This window comes from Chaetodon auriga, chromosome 24, assembly GCF_051107435.1.
Source record: "Chaetodon auriga isolate fChaAug3 chromosome 24, fChaAug3.hap1, whole genome shotgun sequence".
Lineage (NCBI taxonomy): Eukaryota > Metazoa > Chordata > Actinopteri > Chaetodontiformes > Chaetodontidae > Chaetodon > Chaetodon auriga.
The window spans coordinates 8,102,514-8,122,132 of record NC_135097.1 but is presented as its reverse complement, the minus strand read 5'-3'; the positions used below and the strand labels follow the sequence as shown (position 1 = coordinate 8,122,132).

General features: G+C 45.4%; 3 protein-coding genes across 6 annotated transcripts; 2 read left to right on the top strand and 1 right to left on the bottom strand.

Annotated features, from left to right (window-relative positions):
* Positions 1 to 1,418: 1,418 nt before the first annotated feature.
* Positions 1,419 to 2,196, top strand: sst5 (somatostatin 5). The gene is made up of 2 exons (XM_076725376.1): positions 1,419 to 1,676; positions 1,835 to 2,196. The coding sequence occupies exons 1-2, from the start codon at positions 1,548 to 1,550 to the stop codon at positions 2,033 to 2,035; spliced, it is 330 nt and encodes a 109-aa protein (XP_076581491.1). The 5' UTR covers positions 1,419 to 1,547; the 3' UTR covers positions 2,036 to 2,196.
* Positions 2,197 to 3,466: 1,270 nt separating this feature from the next.
* Positions 3,467 to 10,183, bottom strand: trip6 (thyroid hormone receptor interactor 6). Of its 4 annotated transcripts, none has more exons than XM_076725371.1 (11): positions 10,105 to 10,183; positions 9,573 to 9,619; positions 7,398 to 7,629; positions 6,687 to 6,790; positions 6,473 to 6,586; positions 5,786 to 6,364; positions 5,566 to 5,662; positions 5,280 to 5,449; positions 4,970 to 5,148; positions 4,748 to 4,868; positions 3,467 to 4,549 (listed from the first exon to the last, which is right to left on the bottom strand). In XM_076725371.1, exons 3-11 carry the CDS (start codon positions 7,618 to 7,620, stop codon positions 4,418 to 4,420), a joined length of 1,719 nt encoding a protein of 572 aa, XP_076581486.1. In that variant the 5' UTR covers positions 7,621 to 7,629; positions 9,573 to 9,619; positions 10,105 to 10,183; the 3' UTR covers positions 3,467 to 4,417. The 4 variants fall into 4 exon arrangements, with proteins under 4 accessions (XP_076581486.1, XP_076581489.1, XP_076581488.1 ...); XM_076725374.1 differs by having other exon boundaries at positions 5,566 to 5,659; XM_076725373.1 differs by lacking the exon at positions 10,105 to 10,183 and adding an exon at positions 9,939 to 9,957.
* Positions 10,184 to 13,325: 3,142 nt separating this feature from the next.
* On the top strand, positions 13,326 to 18,464 carry bcl6b (BCL6B transcription repressor). Its single transcript, XM_076725505.1, has 12 exons — positions 13,326 to 13,451; positions 13,834 to 13,911; positions 14,025 to 14,251; positions 14,620 to 14,868; positions 15,010 to 15,144; positions 15,321 to 15,513; positions 15,718 to 15,920; positions 16,009 to 16,115; positions 16,197 to 16,340; positions 16,420 to 16,550; positions 17,129 to 17,266; positions 17,396 to 18,464. Exons 3-12 carry the CDS (start codon positions 14,031 to 14,033, stop codon positions 17,534 to 17,536), a joined length of 1,662 nt encoding a protein of 553 aa, XP_076581620.1. The 5' UTR covers positions 13,326 to 13,451; positions 13,834 to 13,911; positions 14,025 to 14,030; the 3' UTR covers positions 17,537 to 18,464.
* The last annotated feature ends 1,155 nt before the right edge of the window (positions 18,465 to 19,619 follow it).

Here is a 19,619-nt window from a genome sequence, read left to right as displayed (position 1 = left end):
GCAGGCTGATGTCTCAGCTGCTGCTCACGCAGCGCGCACATCAACAGTTACATAATCAAAAAGGTTGTGAATGCCATGCATCCATTGTCATTTTATGAGTAAGTGAAAATCACGAACATGAACATCACAAAACACACAAGACAAACTGAGAACAGAAAAAAGGCAGGGAAGACTCAACAGCTTAAATATGATACTAAATAACAGAATCCTATGAAGTTATGTACAAATGAGCAGGATGAACTGCTTGTTAGCAGTGAGTGAGGATGTTCAATTAACCCTGACCCTGCTGACACTAGTTTATGTAATGTAGCAGCAGGTGTGGAGCCAGTGGAGGTGTGATTTGTGTGATCATCACACCGCTGGTGTGCCTGCGGTCACGACATCCTCACTACTCGGAAAATGTTACGTAAAGTCAAGTCGTGTCATGATTAAAGACTGAGTAATTGGACTTAAAGTCCTGTGGTGGGAAAAAGGTCAGCAGTTCTCAAACTGAGAAGCTCGCCTTTAATTAGACCAATCGCACTCGCGCTGGAGCCACAAAAGGCTTCGTACAGTTTTGTTTACACATGCAGCAGCACTCCCTAAAACCTGTAAACTGACTTTCATGTGTAAAATCAGCAAAGCTCCCCTTTAATTTTCTCCTGTGACCACTCAGATTGATCTTGTGACCCTCTGGGTGGTCCCAAACCTCAGGTTGACAACCTCTGAACTGAGTTAGCTGGTAGCTCGGTGGAGCCTGTGGCCTTCCCACTCTTTTTACATCGTGTTTCGAGGCAGTCAAACCATAAATTATTGCCAAATGTCCTTGTAAAGAGAGATTTAAATAATACTTAATGGAAGTACCAGAACTACCAGTTTTCACCTTTTGCTCAAACTCTGTAATTATCTCCTCATTTTTGCCCAAACTGCAAACAAAACACTTAACAGCAAGTGTTTTGTTTGCAGCCTGACATTTAGATGTTCTCTGTGTTTATTTTCCTGTGACTCAAAGTGACGGTGGTGGAGCGTCGGGCTGGTTAGCAGCATCCAGGCAGCCTCATTAACATTTGAGTCACATTGTGTCATTAGCACAGCACGCAGGACTCGTGTTGAGTTCAGGACACCTGCAAAGCCGGTGTAGCTAATCACGACTGACAGAAGTAAAGTCAATATGTTAGCTTTAATTAATGTGTTTTGCAGCTAATATTTCACATGTGAAGTTTTTGCAACATGAGCACCAAACATCAGATCCTGGAGGTCGTGTTACAGCAGATTTGTGCATGTCATCATGGCTAACGGTGACCTTATCCTGTCCGGTGACACTTCTCTTCACAACCTCCACCCTCTCCACCAATCACATCCTTTGGTTGGCTTGAGGAAGAGGAGGATTTGAAGATGAAGAGGCCTATTTATCAGCTCAACACATCCTACGCGGACAGTGATACGTTTCTGATTGGCTGGGGTTTTGTTGTGTTTTGGACTTTGGCAGCATTGCACATCATCAGTGTTCAAAGAGAGAATCAGGGAATATCAGAGTTGGATTCTTGTGTCTGCTGTTTGAGGTGGAGATGCTTCGCCCTCAGGTGCAGGTGCTTCTTGTGGTTGTGTTTTCCTCTGTGCTGCTGGTGGAGGTCAGCGGCTCCCCACGCAGAGACATGCTGACAGAAACACTGAGAGCAGACCTCGCCAACGACAAGGTGAGTGACTCAGAAATCAACCACTGCAAAGATTTGAATGGCTGAAATGAGCGTTGTGGCCTTTAAGTGCTGCTTTCTTTCACGGAGAACAACTTTAAATGTACAAATGGTGTCTGAAGTACTTTTTCAGCTCCTTTTCATTTGCTGTCCTCCTTCAGGATCTGGCTCACTTGCTCTTGCTGAAGTTTGTGTCTGAACTGATGGCTGTGAGGGGAGACGAGATGCTCCCCAGGCTGCAGGAGGAAGAGGAGGAGGTGGGCGTCAGGGAGGAGGTGATGCGGCGACATCTTCCCTTCTCCCAAAGAGAGCGCAAGGCAGGCTGCCGCAACTTCTTCTGGAAGACGTTCACCTCGTGCTAACACGTTCTTTTTAAGGATGGAGTAATCCATGTTTGCTCACTTTGTTGTAACTGGAAGACGCCAAATATGCTCAACAACTGGAAACGGTGATCAGGTTGTATGTTTTGAGATTGGCAGGGACGTACACAGAGTTGAAAATAAAATTTTCTGATTTAAAAGGGCATGTTTGTCAGGCAATTTTATCTTAAAGGGGCATTCCACTTTAACATTTAAACAGGACAGCTGGGCCCTGATTATAAGCCTCAAATATGGGTAAAGCCTCCCATAACTCTGGATCCTACATTTCCCACAACACACTTTGTCAAGACATTTGTATAAAGAGTGACAAAGACACTGATGCACTTGTTGACATTTTAATAATCAATTACGTTACTACAACCTGTATTAGGAGAAAATCCACTCCTGTGTTCACATGTTCTCCCATTTCTGTAACCAACTTCAACTGTACTCAAACAACCTGTTCAATCGACGCAGAACCTCCTCCTCCTTCTGCTGCAGTACCGCAGGTTTTGATCTAGAAGCTCCAATTCACAGCATTTCAAACTGAACACGCAGTCGGGAGAATAAATGGACGACTGTGTAACTAAAACAACATGATGCGACTCATGGAGTATGACACAAGAGATGGCATGGGTGCAGGTTTGAAAAATGACACATCTGAGCGCGAATGAAATGATAACCTTGATGACAGAAAGCAGATTAATGCTGACACAGTATGTACAACATGAGATAAATTAACAAGAGATGAACAATGCAACTCTGAACCGTTTGAGCATGATCAAGTTCTGTAACCACAAAAAAAAAAAAAAAAAAAAAAAAGCAGAATTCACAGACAAACCCAGTTGCAATGACATCCTTGAGGTAAGGCTTTGAAACTTCTAGCCCTTTAAGTTACACACATACAAAAAACCAGGACGGAAAGACGAGAGAGGTTAAACACAATCATCACAAATACTGTAGCTCCAAAGTCTCAGAATGACAACTCACACAAGCGCAAAGATGAACAAAAATCAAATCCGCTTGTGAAGAGCTGGATTACAAAATCACAATCAGTTTTTCTGGGTAACAATATATCATGAAATTCCACTTTTAGTTCGTCTAGTGCTAACATTAAACAGCATGTCAAAGTCAAGTAAATCAATGTAACTCGAGAATTATTTGTTTCCAACTTTCCCCAAGTGGCACATGTACAAACTCTTCACATGGGGCTCGAGCTTCACATGCTGGGATGTTTTCGAGCCCCCTTTAAGGGCGAACACCCTGTTTTCCTTAGAACAGAAGAAAGCATTTGACTTCATTGCACCATCATCTTCAATGTAACAGTCAAGTATCAACCAACACATGTTAAACAAAACAAGACAAACCAAAAACAAAGCAAGATTGTGTTTTGTAGACATTCAAAAATGTTATTCTGGATGATTTCAAAAAAAAAAATGGCAAAAATCCTGTTACGAACTTCGATTTTTAAGAAACAACACAATATTGTCATGTTTGAGCGCTGATGTACGAGAGATTTGTTCTAGCAAATATTGTACTAGCGTTTAATCAAAAGCTAAAGAAAGAAACGTCTGGGTCGCAACGTTAACTACACATTCCTTTCGTCTACATTTCTCGTGCTATGAGGCTACTTCTCTGCAAAGATTCACTGCACTAAAGGCTACATGCTTTCCAAAACAGTTGGGAACAGTTTCATTGTCAAACCAGCCCGTTATGTACAGTCACAGTTGCTGCATTATGTGCTTTTAATATGCTTGTTTTGAGGCAGTTCTGCACCTTGATAGTTAGTGTTTTACAAATGTACAGGTCCCATTGTTCAGACGGATTTACATCTCATCCTAATTAGCATTTATGCTGCTTCTCTGCAAGAACGCCCTCATTTTCAGCTCTAAATCTATGATATCCTTCCATACTTTCATTGTCTTTGACAGTGATAATAATGTGCAAGCTAACAGCCGAGCAGTACCGGTGTGAATAAATGGGAAGTGGAGCCCAAGCTGCCTGCAGGTCAGGCCACTGTCAAACACTGAGCTAAACATGAAAAGTGGGGCAGCTGTGTACCATAAAAGAAAGAAAATGTGGTCGGACTGTTGAATGAAAGGAAACGAGTGAGGTGGCTGCTCCATCAGAACTCCATCTCTAATCGGAATCAGTAACAGTAACGACAGAAAATGTTCCTCTCCAAATGAAATTGCAGCTAGATACCAACAGAGGGAACTATAGCAATGTCAAAGTCAACTCATAGTCAGAGCAACCAAGACCACAAAAAAAGGAAAACTAGCTCACAAATCTGAACAAAGCAGGGGCACCTCCTTCCTGTGCTGACGGTCCGAGGGTTCGTGAGAGTGAGAGGGCTTCGAAGGTGGCACGCTCACAGCGGGTTTGTTAGCAGTCGGTGGAGATTTTGGCTGAGAGGTCCTGGATGCGGCGAGCGCTGCAGCTCTTACACAAGATGTGGCCGTCCAGCGGGTAACAGCCTCGACCCTCCCCTTCAGAGGACAGCAGGAGCCCACATTCCTGATGAACAGACACTTCATCAGCTCAGATTCACTCTCTCATATGGACTCATCCCTTCAATACATTTAAAACATTTATCCTTACTTAAACAACTCTCAAACTGTCAAATGAGAAGCTCAAAATCAAAACATTCTTGCTGTTTGGGGTATTTTGCGTGATATAAACCTGACCTGTCCAGTTGCAAAACAGCTGACTCACCTCGCAAACATAGCAGTTAACATGGAAGCTGCGGTCCAGAGCGACTATCCTCACTGTCTCCTCCTGGCCCAGTTCGGGCATGATGGGCTCTCCACACACTGAACAGCGAGGTGCATACTTCCTGTCAGGCAGAACAAGCAACAGTATTTACAGTTGGTGGAGATGTCGGTCACACAAAATGATGCATGACTTCATGAGCATGCCGTTTGAATGCCTTCATACCGATGAAAGTCATCTATGCAGTGTATCTGAGAGGTCGCGTCCACGGTGAAGGGCACTCCGTCCAGGCAGCAGTTACAAACCACACAGGTGAAACAGCGAGGATGGTAGGCCTTGCCCATGGCCCGCAGGATGCGGTCCAGGATGGGCTTAGAGCACTTTGAACAGCGCTCTAATGTGCTCTGAAAGCAGGAACAACAGAGCAGGGTGAGGACAAGAGGCTGGAGAAGACCGCCCCACCCACCAAACCTTCACCACACATCCTAAATGAGGCAGTGTTGGACCTTCGTCCTACTGATGCTCCTTTACTTACAATATAACAGCTCTCGCAGTAACTCTTCTTGTCGAGGGCGTAGAAGGGTTGACCCCGGAGGCGGGCGTGGCAGGTGATGCATGTGAAGCACTCCACGTGGAACACCTGCTCCATGGCGATACAGCCACTGCCATCGCCGACCACGTTGTCGCCGCAGCGGGCGCAGCGACCTGAAAGAGGAGGGTGGACACAGAAAGTCAAAATATTGTATGTATGCGTTTGTTTTCATTGAAATGCCACGATGCAGGTTCTGCCGTGTCACAAGTCATTAATGTAATGAGTGTACCAAAATAGTCCTCTGAAGGGGGGTGGTTCATATCATACACCAGCTTCTTGGTGAGTCGCTCCAACTCTTCCTCAGGCCTGGTTATTACTGCCCCCTGCTGGAAGAAAAGAGGAGACATGCGTTCACCCATTTCATTCCCAGTTATTTAATATTTATGGTATTTAGGGGCTGGGTATTGAACCTTTACTTCTTTCTTGATTAAACTGGAAATTTTGTCTACCTTGTTGGATTGATATGCAGGACTCTGTGCAGCCCCTGATCCTGTCTGATTATTTTCCATCCCTCTCTTGGACAGTGGAAGCTGGTTAACTCTTCCTCCAGATCCTGAGCCGCTCCCCTTGTACCCCGCCTCAGAGTGCATCTCCTGAGCTTGATGTGGAGGGTACCAGCCCTGCGGACTTGTCTGAGTCTGGGGAGGGGGGCGTGACACGTGCTGGCGAGGAGGGGGCGGGGTGTAGGCCTGTTCAGCCTGTCTCCCCGTCTGAGAGTAGGTAACAGGCTGTGCTGTCTTGACCTGGACGCTGAACCTGGGCCCGGTGGGAGTCGAGGCAGTGGTGTAGGAGGCTGGGACGGGCTGGGGGTAGGGCTTAGGGGTGGAGGAGTAGTAGTCCTGCTGGTGGGAGGTGGAGTACTGAGGTGACTGGTGCTCGCTGGGGTAAGGGGGCGCTGGGTGGTACTGGCTCTGGGGATGAGGGGGGTAACCCATGGATGGCCGACCCTGAGGAGGAGCTGCGTTCTGGTGTGCAGGCTTGTAATGATCCCCTGAGAGGTATTTGTTGTAAGGCACGTTGTCGTACAGCTGAGAGGAGTCCGGAAAAATGAAAGTGAAGAGACAAATGTTTAGGTCAACTATGCAATTTCTCAAGAAAATCTGTCCATTTAGTTTCGATCATTTAGTTTGTCCTACTTGTGTGCTGGCGTCCTGTGGGTGGCTGTCCAGATCAGCGAGCATACTGGTGAGGGAGTCGATATCTGCATCGATTTTGGAGTGATAGCTCGCTGGCTTTTCAGGACCACGGTGCTATCAACAGAACAGCATAAGAAGCGTGTATATTTAAGAAGAGAAATTGGTCCAAAGGACATTTTTAATGATCGGCGAGAGCTGCAGAAAATGCACTAACCATCAGCTCGTAGCTGTCCATGTGAGGGCTCCAGGTGCGGTCTTCTTTGGGACCATGGTGAGGGGAGTAATAGTGATCGCCAGATGAATGATGAATGGACCCACCTTTAGGTTTGAGAAGAGATGTGAAAAACCAAACTCATCTCTGTTTTTAGTTTGTTTCCATGAAAATAACCCCTTTATGCCTTAAAATGACTAATGTAACTCTACACTTTTGCCTTCATGAGCTATACATGGATCTACTATTAGGCAAATAGCTCCCTCCCTCCTTAGTTCTCCACCCACCCCTCCGCCGCTTGCCTGCAGCTCGAGTGTGCCTGCTCTCCAAACGCACAAAGCTCTGCTTGTTTTCTGTTTTTCTTGCTGCTGTATGCTACAAAATGGCAAGTGGTGATGTTGGAGTAATTCAGCTTTACATGTTCGAACTGATTCCAAAGAGGAGAGTGAATTGTTAAAGAAAACCTGGCTGTCATCGGTCCACTGCAGTTCCAAGGCACAAAGAAATGTGTCTTTTTGTATGTTTTGGATGTTGACATGTATTTAATTTGATGTTTGAAATATCTATTTTGATATTTATCTATGAAAAAATAAAATAAGTGATGCCATCAATGCATCCATTCGGATCTGATTAGCGTAAGTACATGTAAAGATGCATTTTTGTTTTGCATGGCTGCCATCCCTGAATCCAGCACGTGTGTCGTGGTTGTCTTACCTGTGGGTCCAGTAGCCATGTACCTGTTGGCCATCCCTCCACCTCCTCCTCCACCTCCTCCTCCTCCGTTCTGGTCATAGGGGCCATATTTTGGCCGGAAGTCGGACATCCCCTTCTTGTTGGGGGCTCGGTAGATTGCTGACCCGGCAGAGTGGGACATCTGGGGGACGGCTCGCTCTGGGCTATCCAGAGTTCTGGGAGGAAGCCAGGTGGGACCGGACATAGCAGGCTTCTGAGATCCAATAGAGAAAGAGAAATGTTCCTGTCAGCTTTATACTGTAATATGACAACAACTTGCTTCCTGAACTCAATAATTCCTGACATGGGGTCAGCCAGTATGCACGATTATTATTATTATTATTCAGCTTTTAGCCATAATTTGCATGAGCACAACCGTGGCTCTTGTGTCTACTTTATGTAAGTGGTAACCAGTGGAAACTAAGGGATGCTTCAGACTTTTGTTTACTATGGCAACGGGGACACACAGAACGAACAATAGGCTTTTAGTTGAGAAGCAGGAAGAGAGCAGCCATTCTGAAGGACTCGGGGATTTCCAGCAGGCTCACACATTGCCCTGAAACGTGTGTGCGAGTGTGTGTTTGTGCACTTCGAGACAAACACTCGCGCAAAAATCTCTCCAGCCCGCTCGCACACAAACTCGCACACAGACAGACAAACAGGTGCAAATCCGCGGTTAGCCCTCGTCTGTTATCTGCCACAATGGTTATTGTCTTTGGGTGTTTACACGCTGGTATTATTGATTTCCAAATGAAGCAGAGACAAAAACAGGGCAGGAAATGTTGTGTAATGATATGTGTCTGTGTACATGTGAACACCTGGCTCATAACAATATATTGCGTATCCTCTGTGGGATAAATAACAACACTGACAGCTGAGCCGACAAAGCCTTGACTCGCACCTGAGGGCCTTCATTAAGATACAGATCTTTATCACAGAAAGGTAGAGAAAGAGGGAAATAAAATCCTTCCAGAAAGCAAGCAAAGCGGTTAGGGTTCACGAGTTAGCGCTGATCAGTCAATGACACAGAATGAACCAGCCTCGATAATGGATTCATCATTTCAACCACTTCACAAACAAACACTGCTCAGTTCTCAGACTCCAAGCATGAATGTACTGTTATAACCTGTTTGGAAAGCTCCTGTGTGCTTGACACGATGCCTAAACGGACTGCAAACACAGGGACGAGCCAAAGCAAATTGCTATTGTCACAGTGGAGAAATTAGTAGCCCACTCAGACTGATTGTATGCCGGTCTTGCGGCCGTCATAAGTCCTTCTTGGTAAGAGGATTATAATGATGGGTGAGAGGATGATGTAGAAATACATGAATACAGTGCACGGCATGTAACCTTTGTTTGTTTTTTATTTGTGTTCTATTACTGTTTCTATTCATGGGATTGTTATATTTGTCATGCAGCAGCTCATCAGCATGAGCTTCAGCTGACATTACACAGCGGCCACGTGGAGGAAAGTGTGACAACCGCCTCAACAATCGACCTGATTTAAACCCCTGTCTGAATCCGGATGAGCACACACTCAAATCCGCGGATGGCTGGGCCAGGAAATTAATCCAAACGTTTTTATCACTCCGTGTTTTAAAGCCAGTTGTTTTGTTTTTATGCGATTTAAAACACGCAGCTCGTCCATTTGTCCATCAGTTAGTTCGGCTGGACCCCTCGCTGGATGCATGGAGGCGTAGCAGCTCATGAAATGTCAAAGTTGGTGACAGTCACAAGAGTCAAGCAAGAGGGAGCAAACGAAGACGACATCCGGCGTTTTTAAAATTCAGAATAAAATGTCTCCACTTTAAACATTTCGGCCACACAGAAAATGACTCCATATAAAAGGCAGTATGGCTATAATAACTGGCAGCAAATTCAAACTCATTTCGTGTACTCTTATCTTGTCGGTTTTACAACCGTTTGTTATTCTGTGACAGTAACTGCATTTTCACGCTTTTATTTTGAAGGCAACAGACTCTGGTTAGCGTAACACGTTTGACACAACGTAGCTCAATGTAGCGATATGTGCTCGTTAAATTGAACAAAATAACAGAAAGACAACGTGACTTCAGACAATGAGTCATGAAAAGGATAAAAACTAAATCCGCAAACAACATGTCCAATCAAAATTAGCAACCGATTAGCATTTCCTACCTTTTACAGTACCTTTACAGTGACTCTCCTCTTCCCGTCAGTCTCATCTAAAAACCAAGAACAATATAAAACTGGTCAATCAAAACAAGAGCCGACATATTAAAGAAACACTAAGGATATTTTCTTGTTTTTAATAGTAACGTTGGTTCCGCGCAGCAACATTAACGTCTCTTACCGATGAATAGAGACACTAACTGCAGTTGTTCGTCCAAATATGTCCGTTGTGCGTCACATATGTGTTAAACATACCACTTAAGTAATATAAGAACCCATAATGAAGGATAATTAGCAATACTTAACTTTAATAACAGGCTTGTTTACTTGTTTGCTGGCCTGTTTTGAACTCGAGCAAAGCTCGTGCCTTACCTCCAGGCTAACTTCAGCACAACCGAAGAGGAAACAATGAAATAGCCGACACCTACCGCCCGAAACGAGCCGCACAAACACAATCTACACCTCCGCTGAAGCGATCAGAGGTCAGTGAAAGTTACCCCTAAATAACTTTCTTTTAGCTTCGGCGTCGTTAACCTACTTTGTGACGGATCCTGAGGCCTTTAGCAGCAGCAGCAGCAGCAGCTCCTCACTGCATTCCCGATGTGTGACGTAGCTGTGGCTGCTGCGCGCGCGCGTGTGCGTATGCATGTGCGTGTGCATGTGTGCGTGCATATGTGGAGAGATGTGGGGGGTCTGCTACATACATTTTTGAAAATACAAAAACTGTTATTGACATTATATTAAAAATACAAGCCTACTAAGCTTTTTCAGGAAAATCCATTCACTAAGCACTAAATGAAAAGCACATTTCTGAACAAGAAACCCGGGGAATGATAACATCTGAGGTTATTTTATTTTGGGTTTTGATGGTAAATCTAACACAGAGCACACAGAGTTTGGTCTGAACTGATGTTTTCTTGATATCGTACCCAGTTGTTTACCACCCTGAAGCAGCAATGAACATGAAGGTCATGAGCTTAATTTATTATTTTGTGGTTCAGGAGATTTGGGTCAACTGTCTGTCTCCCCGTTACCCCCCCCCCCCCCCCTCTTTCTTCTTCCCCCTCCCTCTCCATGTTGGAGGCCCGCTCCTTCAAAGACGGGGTTTCATAACTTTCTGATTTATTTTTGATTTCCCAGTCTGCCTCTGCCAATAAGCGGACAAACAACCCGGGCTGCTCCCTGGGATATCCCCACTTCCTCCTCCTGCTCCTCCTTCCAGCAAATCCGTGCTGTTTGCCCTTATATGTCCAGGCTGTTCTGCAACCACAGGAAGAGGCAGTTCAAGCAGATCTGTTATTGTTGCAAGAGCAATCAAAATTTTTGCCACCAACTGGGGATTTAGAGTCAAAGTGTGGCATCAGCTCATACATTATCGGACAAACAAATGTAGTTCTGTCCAGGCAACCAGGAAGCCGCAAAGCGAGGGGAATCCCTGCTTTGGTTCAGTTAGAGGACTGATAGTTAAACACAAGCTGAAAATGTTATTGGCTCATGAAATTTCACAAAACTGTGTTTGTTCCTTGTTTGAGAAAAGCAGAAAGTTCACAAGAGTCATCAGTTTGATGCTCAATAGTAGCAGCTGTGCATTTTATCAAAAACTGAAGGGTCACTGGGTCGGTGATGGGCACTGACAGAAGCAGGAAGTCACTATGAGCGTTGCCAAGCCTTGCCAACGGGATGGACTCAATGGCTTCCGCCCATTGGTGAACCTGTTTAGTAATGTTCTCACTTTTCCTCAACCGCCCCCCTCATCCGTTCCTCTCACAATGCCTGGAAGTAGCCGAGACCTACATCTCCCTCTCTGTTTTCTTAATCGTTGTTTGCCTTTATGGTTTTTTTTTTCCCCTCTTACAAAGCGCACAATTGATCCGACCTCCATCCAAACAAATAAAAGCACAAGGACACGCACACGAGCTCTACGCCCCGTGCAAACACTTTGCTTCCGATTCACATTTTCAAAGGATTTATATCCAAACGTGGTCATGTTGTCTGATTTTGTATTTCATGTTTGACACATTTGATTTATGTAAAACATATCTATGAGACATTTTGCTGTTTTACAAGCTGTAGCTCAAAATTGTTCTAGACTTGCATGAAGGTATACTGAGTCCAAGCACCCAATGCCAAACATCTCCTGGTTTACTGCTGTTCTCATACAATAGAAGAAACTTAACACCTAAAAGGCAAAAATACCAATTAATGCAGTTAGCTTTTACAAAGAAACATCTAAGTTGCAGCTCAAAATTCAATAAAGAATTCAATGTTTCCTCAGCTGAATTGGGTGCAGTAATCCTGTCAGTGGAAACAAAAATAATCTTCTCTTTATTAATCAAGTGACCACTTGCGTCATCCTGCAATCGGTTTTTGTGCGAGGCAGGTTTATCTACCCGCAGCCAACCTTGAGGATTTCTCTTCTATGTCTCCTTCTGTAAAATACTTTGATGTGAAGGAAATACAGTTCATAGTTCACTCTTGCGGTGCCTCAATTAACTGTCCTGTGGTCGGTTCTCTGTGAACCCAAGGCTGCCCTGAGGGTGAGGTAACTTTCCGCTTGTTTTTTAGTTATTTGCGACCTCTGAGGCCCTGTCCTCCTCTCTCCATCACCCCCCTCCATCTCCATTTCTCCTCCCTTGTCTCCTGCTCACTTTATTATTGACGGATGTCCTGCGCAGGCGTTTTCATCCATGCTCTGAGCAGCTTTGCAGGATGCACTCAGAGGTTTGTGTGTGTGTGTGTGTGTGTGTGTGTGTGTGTGTGTGTGGGTGGGTGTGTAGGGCAGTTCCTGCACATCTGTCGGGTGCATTTCTCTCAGGCAGGGCGGAGTAAAGGTTGTTTTTCACCACCAGGAGAAGGTGTCTCCCATCTAGAACGATGGATTTGGTCTTGCTTCCTTCCTTTTGGTCCTCATAACATAACGCCTCTGCTCTCAGGCATCAGGCCAGAGGCTTCCGGACACTGTGGAGCACTCACCAATGCCCGTTCAGCCAAACTGGTCAACTCAGCAATGACACAGTTTCCCCTTGAGTGCCATTGGTTCTTACATTTGAGTAGTATCCTGAGAGCTCAGGAAATGCTTGAGAAGTAATGTACAACTCCGAAAGGCTCAGTCGCTCACAAGCAAGGATGGAGCAAGTTTCACCACTTTGAGAACACATGATTGTATATTATTACTATATGGGCTGTTTTTGGTAAACACAGGTCTTTGCAAATGATTGCATTCATGTTTTACACAGCGTCCCAACTTTTTCAGAATCAGGGTTGCAGCAAAATAAGAGTGGAATTTTAGTAACAAAAAAAAAATCTTCCCTTGATAAGATCTCAATAATGAGGGCACAGCTTGTTTACCTAACAATAAGTTGGTCTTCCAGCTTCCTGACAGACAGTTTCCTCTGTCCTGGAGAGGGGTGCAGGGTAGGAAAGCGTTGGTGGGGGGAAGGCCGATGCTCTCTGGCTTACCCCTGGACAGCACACGCACGTACCGCATCTCCCTGAGGGTCCTCATATATATTTTTTCAACGTGGCACAAAAACACACTATGCTTTCCTGCCATTACTTCGCTCAGAGCTATGGGGGTTTAGAAAAACTAATAGGCCACTAAAAATACTCGGAGCCCAGGGTCTAGGCCACGCAGGGCTCTTCCTGCGTTGCTTCCAGTGTACGCGTGGGCCATTGAGGAAAGAGGAAACGAGCAGGCTCTGGTTGTATGGGGGCTTCCTGCACAACATTATAAAGAGCTCCCTCCCTCTGCCTCCCCTCGCAGTGCTGATCAGAGCCAGTGGAGGCTGCAGACGAGGCCCCGCTCCTTCGGTTGCAGACTCAACACTGAGCCGAAGGGTTTGACGTCAGTGCGGGACACCTCAGTTCTCGTCCCTGCTGGTCGGGGTGAGTTGGAAATTGATTTTCTCAGCATATTCACATGTTTACTGAGCTGTGTGAAAACTGCTTGCTTGGATTGACTTATTAGCTGTTAAGTGTTGTTAATAATTTTGTCTTTTCTTGATTAACTCGTAAGAGTTTACAGTTAAATGTAGATCTTTTGATTTAAATTTTGTTTAGGTAACTGAAAAGTCCATTTAGGACTTAAAATGGTTGAATTTTAGATTTTTCACAACATTTAATGTCTTGATGAGCTCTTGGCAATTACAACTTTGCTGCCTTTAGCAACTTCTTTGATATCTACAATAATGTATATAGTAAAGCTTAAGTATTCATGATAAAGATCAAGTGGATCAAGTAGATGTTTCATGTTTTTTTCCTCACGCAGGTACGAGTAGGGAGCTGGTCTCACCTAATAGATGTGTCTGGGACACTCCAGTCTATTTATTCTATCAGTGACACATAGGTGGGTCATTTTTGTGCACGATCATTTGAGAGAAAAAAAATCTGCTCACTCAAATATTCACTGTAAATGATGTGCTTTGCTTGCTTGCTTCATTTCTAATGCCCTCTCTTCAGATCCAGATGAACATGATGGACGTGCTGGAGGGACGCAGGGTCGACAGGGTGCAGGAGGTGAGGGCTGCTGCGCCGGCTGAAGGGTACGTGAAGGAGTTTACCCGCCACTGCAACGACGTGCTGCTGAACCTGAACGAACTGCGGCACCGCAACATCCTGACTGACACCACCCTGGTTGTTGGCAACATACACCTGCGGGCGCACTGTGCTGTGCTCGTGGCCTGCAGGTTGGTGCAAAGGCCAATGCATCCATATAAAATAGTCCCCCTGCATTCTCATACTATGCCATGGAGGAGCGAAGTTTTCTCTGGTTGGCGTAGTTTTCAGTGGAGTTTGGTTGAAACAAACAATAATTTCTTCTTTTCGGTTTCCTTTTGAAACACAATCCATTGAATGTTACATCTTTCCTCTTGACTCATACATGTTTTTTGCTCTCACTTTGTGTTTTGTCCTCACTTCTTCCTGCCTTTCACATGAGACATCTATTGTCTTCACCCCCGCCCCCCCCCCCCCCCCCCCCCCATTTAAAACATTGCATTTGAGCCAAATTACGATCCCACATTAAGTATTTCTGTCTTTCCCTGTCTCCTCACAGTGGGTTCTTTTACTCGCTGTACTCCCACCGTGTGCTGCTTCAGGGGCGCGGTGGCAGCGGGGAGCAGCTCATGACCGTGTCTCTCCCCGACACCTTGGACCCATCCAGCATCTCCCTGCTGCTCGACTTCATGTACACCTCCCGCCTCCCCCTGACACCAAGCATCGTCCCCGGGGTGCTCGCCGCTGCAACCTACCTGCAGATGGACCATGTGGCCGATACCTGCAGGGATTTCATGCAGCTGCACTGGTGAGGGACTGGAGAGAACATCTGTTAGGACAGGACAGATTATGTGGATGAAAAAATACTTCACATTAAAATTGGATTAGGTTGACTGTGCAATCTTGCACGTTTTTCACTTTGTAGGTTGACAGATTCTTTGTTTTTCAGCAGGGAGAATAGGAATGCAAGACTCCCACAACTGGAGCTGGACTCCAGGGTGTCTGTAGCCTCTGTAGCCCCCAAAGGAGGGGACCTGCCCACTCCAGGACCCCAGAGAATCCTCCCAACGGCAGTTGCAACGAGGTAGGAGACTTACATGTGTAAACTGTAAGCACAATTTGGCAGAAAGTGCTCTCTGGGTGTGACTCTGACATTTCCTTCTTGCTTATCGCTTTGGGTTTGTGTTTACAGATTGACACAAGTGCTGCTCTGTTGTCAGTGTTTAGCTCATTGCAGCACTTCCTCTGTTTCTCCTGCAGGGTCCCTGCGGAGGTCGGGGGCTCTCTCAAGCCAGGGGCTTTCCCGACCTGCCAGCCCGGTTCAAAGGCGCTAAAAGGAGAGCCTGAATCGCCCCTCATGGGCACCCCGACTCCATCTCCAGACAGCCCCGCCCGCTCCAGCTGCCAACCGAACTCTCCAGCAGAATCTAACACCTGCAACAAAAACCTTGTGGTGAGATTAAAGAAGATTAAGAAGATTAAAAATGTATAAATTGTTCACCTTGGTAATGAAAACCAACAGCATTGTCAAACCCAAGGGGACCTAACAGGAAAAACTCTCACTAAGTGGTGCTAATGATTCTCTATATCACCACTGGGAAATTTTGTTTTACGTTTAAATTGAAGTAATTAAACCAGCTTTTGTTTATTTCTCCAGAGTGATGTCAAAGCTTCACCAGATCCTAAGGCTTGCAACTGGAAAAAATACAAGTACATCGTCCTCAACCCTCTCTGCTCAGCCACCACGGTGAAGGAAGAAGAACTGGAGGAACCGCAAAGTCACACCTCACCCATGGCCGACAGGATGGGCTCGACACCAACAGAGGCGTGGTCTGGAGAAGTGCCTGGTCAGATTGATAGGTAAACTGGAAATGGGAGATGAGAGAGGAAGAAAATACAACTTTTTTGAGTTTTTGCAATTATGTAATCATGGACCTCTCTTCCTCAGACAGGGGCAGGCCTCCTGCTACGAGGGTTCTGGCCGAGCCCCTCCCCTGGGGCCACCCCCCTCTGTGGACCACCCAACAGTGCCTCCCACTCACAAGGAGGGAACAGGTACAACAAAAAACCTCCTTCAACATGCAGAAAGTTGACTTTTAAGCACATTATTTCATTGTATTTCGTCTGCTTCCTCAGTCTCACCCTGCAACATTTTCCCAAACCTGCACCCCACTCATCCAGAAGCTGCCCACCACAACCAACACGCAATCAAGCGGGAGAACTACTTTGCGCCCTTCTGCTATTCTGGCAACCTTCAAGGAACCAAGACTGTCTGCTCAGGTGAGGCTGTAGAAAATCTCTTTCCCATTCATTTTCTGTATTTAAAACCAACACCTGACCTTGACCTCTGCTCCGGCAGGTGACAAGCCGTATCGCTGTAATGTGTGCGGCGCCCAGTTCAACCGACCGGCCAACCTGAAGACTCACTCTCGCATTCACTCAGGAGAGAAGCCTTACCGCTGTGACACCTGTGGTGCTCGATTTGTTCAGGTGAGGGCCAACTGCCGTGTGTGTGTGTGTGTGTGTGCATGAACGCTTGAGGGGATTTTAAAGTGCACTACTTAATCAATCATGTGTCAGTCATGCAAGCACATATTAGAACTTCCTCTCAGAGACCGTTTCCTCTTTTTCTCATAAAAAGTCCTGCATGTGCAGGTGGAGTAAATGTGAGAGTGATTATAAAACTCAAGTCTAACCCTAAGTTAGTCATCCAAGATTTCATTAAAAAGAGCCAAATGACAATAATTCTTTCCAAAAAAAGAGAAGAGAAGAAAACACAACCTCATGCTAACTTCTCTTCTGTAAGAGCAGGCACAGAGCCGATAACCTTTTGCATTTAAACTCCAAGATCACGATGATGTAGTTGGACATCAGATGACTCTTGAAGGCTTGAATCCAGCTGCACAGAGAAAAAAAAAGTAATATTAGAGTGCATTATGAAGGAGACAGTTTCTTGTGGTCAGGACACATGGCATCAGTCTGCCTCATCTGAGGGTTCATGGTGAGAGCGTTTATTTAAATCTTATCACGCTTCTCACTTCTGTTTGTGTGGTTTGTCCTGGTGTTAGGTCGCCCACCTGAGGGCCCACGTTCTGATCCATACAGGGGAGAAGCCGTACCCCTGCCACACCTGTGGCACCCGCTTCCGCCACCTGCAGACCCTGAAGAGCCATCTGCGCATCCACACCGGAGAGAAGCCGTACACTGTGAGTCAGAAGCACACGGCCTGTTTGGCCGATGAAACGCGGCGTGCAGCAGTCAGAAATCACAGGATATCTGTGCCGTTTCCCCGGCGTGCCGCCGCTTGTTTAATCTGTTCGCGCCTTGTTTTTCAGTGTGAGAAGTGTGACCTTCACTTCCGCCACAAGAGTCAGCTGCGTCTTCACCTGCGCCAGAAGCACGGGGCCGTCACCAACACCAAGATCCGCTACAAGGTGCTGACCGAGCCCTACCAGGCTATTCTGCAGGCCTGCTGAGGAGGTCTGACCTTTGACTCAATGATGACAACCAGCACGTTGGCCAGAATAATAACTGAATATCTAAATCTGTCAGAAAATGTGAAATTCGGTGAATGGTTTTTTCTTTAAATTATGAGCATTTGGTTTTTAATATGAGGTGGTAATTTATAGCTTTTAAGAGAGAGGTTAGAGAGCCTGGAGAAAATGTTAAAATGGATTCTGGTTGGAGAAAGAAAGACGTTTGCGAGTGGCTCTGTAAGGTTCATTAGACATCCTGGGTAGCTTTTGTGAGACGAGACGATGTTAAGAAAAGTGTTTTTGAAGGTCTGTGAAGGGATAAGAGGAAGGGAAGAAGACTTTGAAAGAATTGTGGGACGTGAAGAAGCATGAGCATGTGAACGATCGAAGGAAAGATAAAGCAAGTTTTTGGAAGGAGATGTTTTGGAGTACGTAAATTAAATTCTATTCTATTGTTGAGAAGCACTTAATCAGTGTTAATTTACTGAAATCTTCTTCTTAAATGTGTATTTAACTCAGATTTATCTTAATCTTGAGGCCTGGGGCCGATTCTGTTCTTTAAGAAAAAACAAAACTATGCAGTGAAAATCTGCTTTTATGGTCCAAGCAGGCAAAGGACTTAGTTGTCTTGTAGTCAGCATAAAATGAAATGATAGATTGTTTTCTGACGTGAACAAGTAAATAAGATGACTGTTAACAATTGGATGATCGATAATATTGCATTTGTATGTGTATGGGTTCATTTGCTGGACAAAGATAGTTTTGTACAATTTAAATTAAATCGTTTTCTATCAATTGGCGCTCTGGTGCTCAGCGTCTCTTTTAATATCATAATGTCACATATGTAATGTTATGTATGATGTGCAAACAAAAAGTGAAAGTGTAAAATCTGAAACATCTCTGGAATTAAAGCTAATTCACGTGAATTCACATGCTGACCAGACAAGATATTTTCAAGCTCTCTTCAAGCTGTAAGCCCTGCTCTCTCGGCCACACTTCCCCCCTTCAGCTATTCTCCTCCCTGGACTTCCTTCCTCTCATTAACACACTTTTTCTACTCATGAATCACGTCTTCTGTTAGCTCAAATCTGTCCCGCCATTTTCCAGATTTTGTTTTGTTTATTTCTTGGCGCTTTTGTGGAAACAATGAAGCCGAGGGCACCTGTTTCCTCCAGGTTCCCGACGCCGGGCACTCACACTACCAGCCGACAACACGTGTGTGAGCTCAGTGAGCGCTTCCCGGGGGGTGAGGGGGTCCACTGTGGAGGGTCTGCAGACTCCTGCTGAACTCTCCCACCCTCTGTCATCCCCCACTTCCTGTTCGCAGATGAGTTGTGGCTAGCTGGGCTCATTGTCCGTGTTCAGCAGACAAATGTTGGAAGTTTGACGGGACTTTCCAACCTCCATTCCCCTCCTCAAATGAAAAAAATGAAACCTGTGACATGCAGCTTTTCCCCTTCATCAATTCATTGCCAGCAGTGCCCTGTCAGGATTCTGCCCACATGTCAGTTCACAGAAATCACGAAGAGTTTGTCAGAAATGAGGACTCGCTGCATGTGAGGAACACATTACAGGAAGTGGGAAATGTGCGTAACTTATTTCAGGAAGTGAGTATTACTGGAAATCTTTTGGTGATTTCATTGAAACTGCACAAAATCCAGGAGAAAAACGTAATTCTTTCAGTGGATTTTCATGTGCCAATGTGATTTGGAGAGGCGTTTTTTTTCCCTCAGGGAATATCAAACAAAACTGAACCAAACTCATGACAAGGCCATGCAAACAGGCAGCTTAAACTGTGTGTCTTTATGTGTGTGTGTGTGTGTATGTCTGTGTGTATTACGTTGTAGGGCCATAAATCTGCTTACACGGTCACGCTGTGGGGACTCACCTTCCTTATAGGGACAAGTCCCCATAATAGACACAGATATACTGCTGCATAAGCATCTGCTCCTCCATGTTTTAGACATCTCCTCTCGGGATGTGAAAGAAAAACCTCTATCAGCACTTCTGCAGGTTCTCATAACCAGCTCGCACTGTTAATATGGAATAATATTCTGCCACAGTGTTTGCTGTGTGTCTGCAG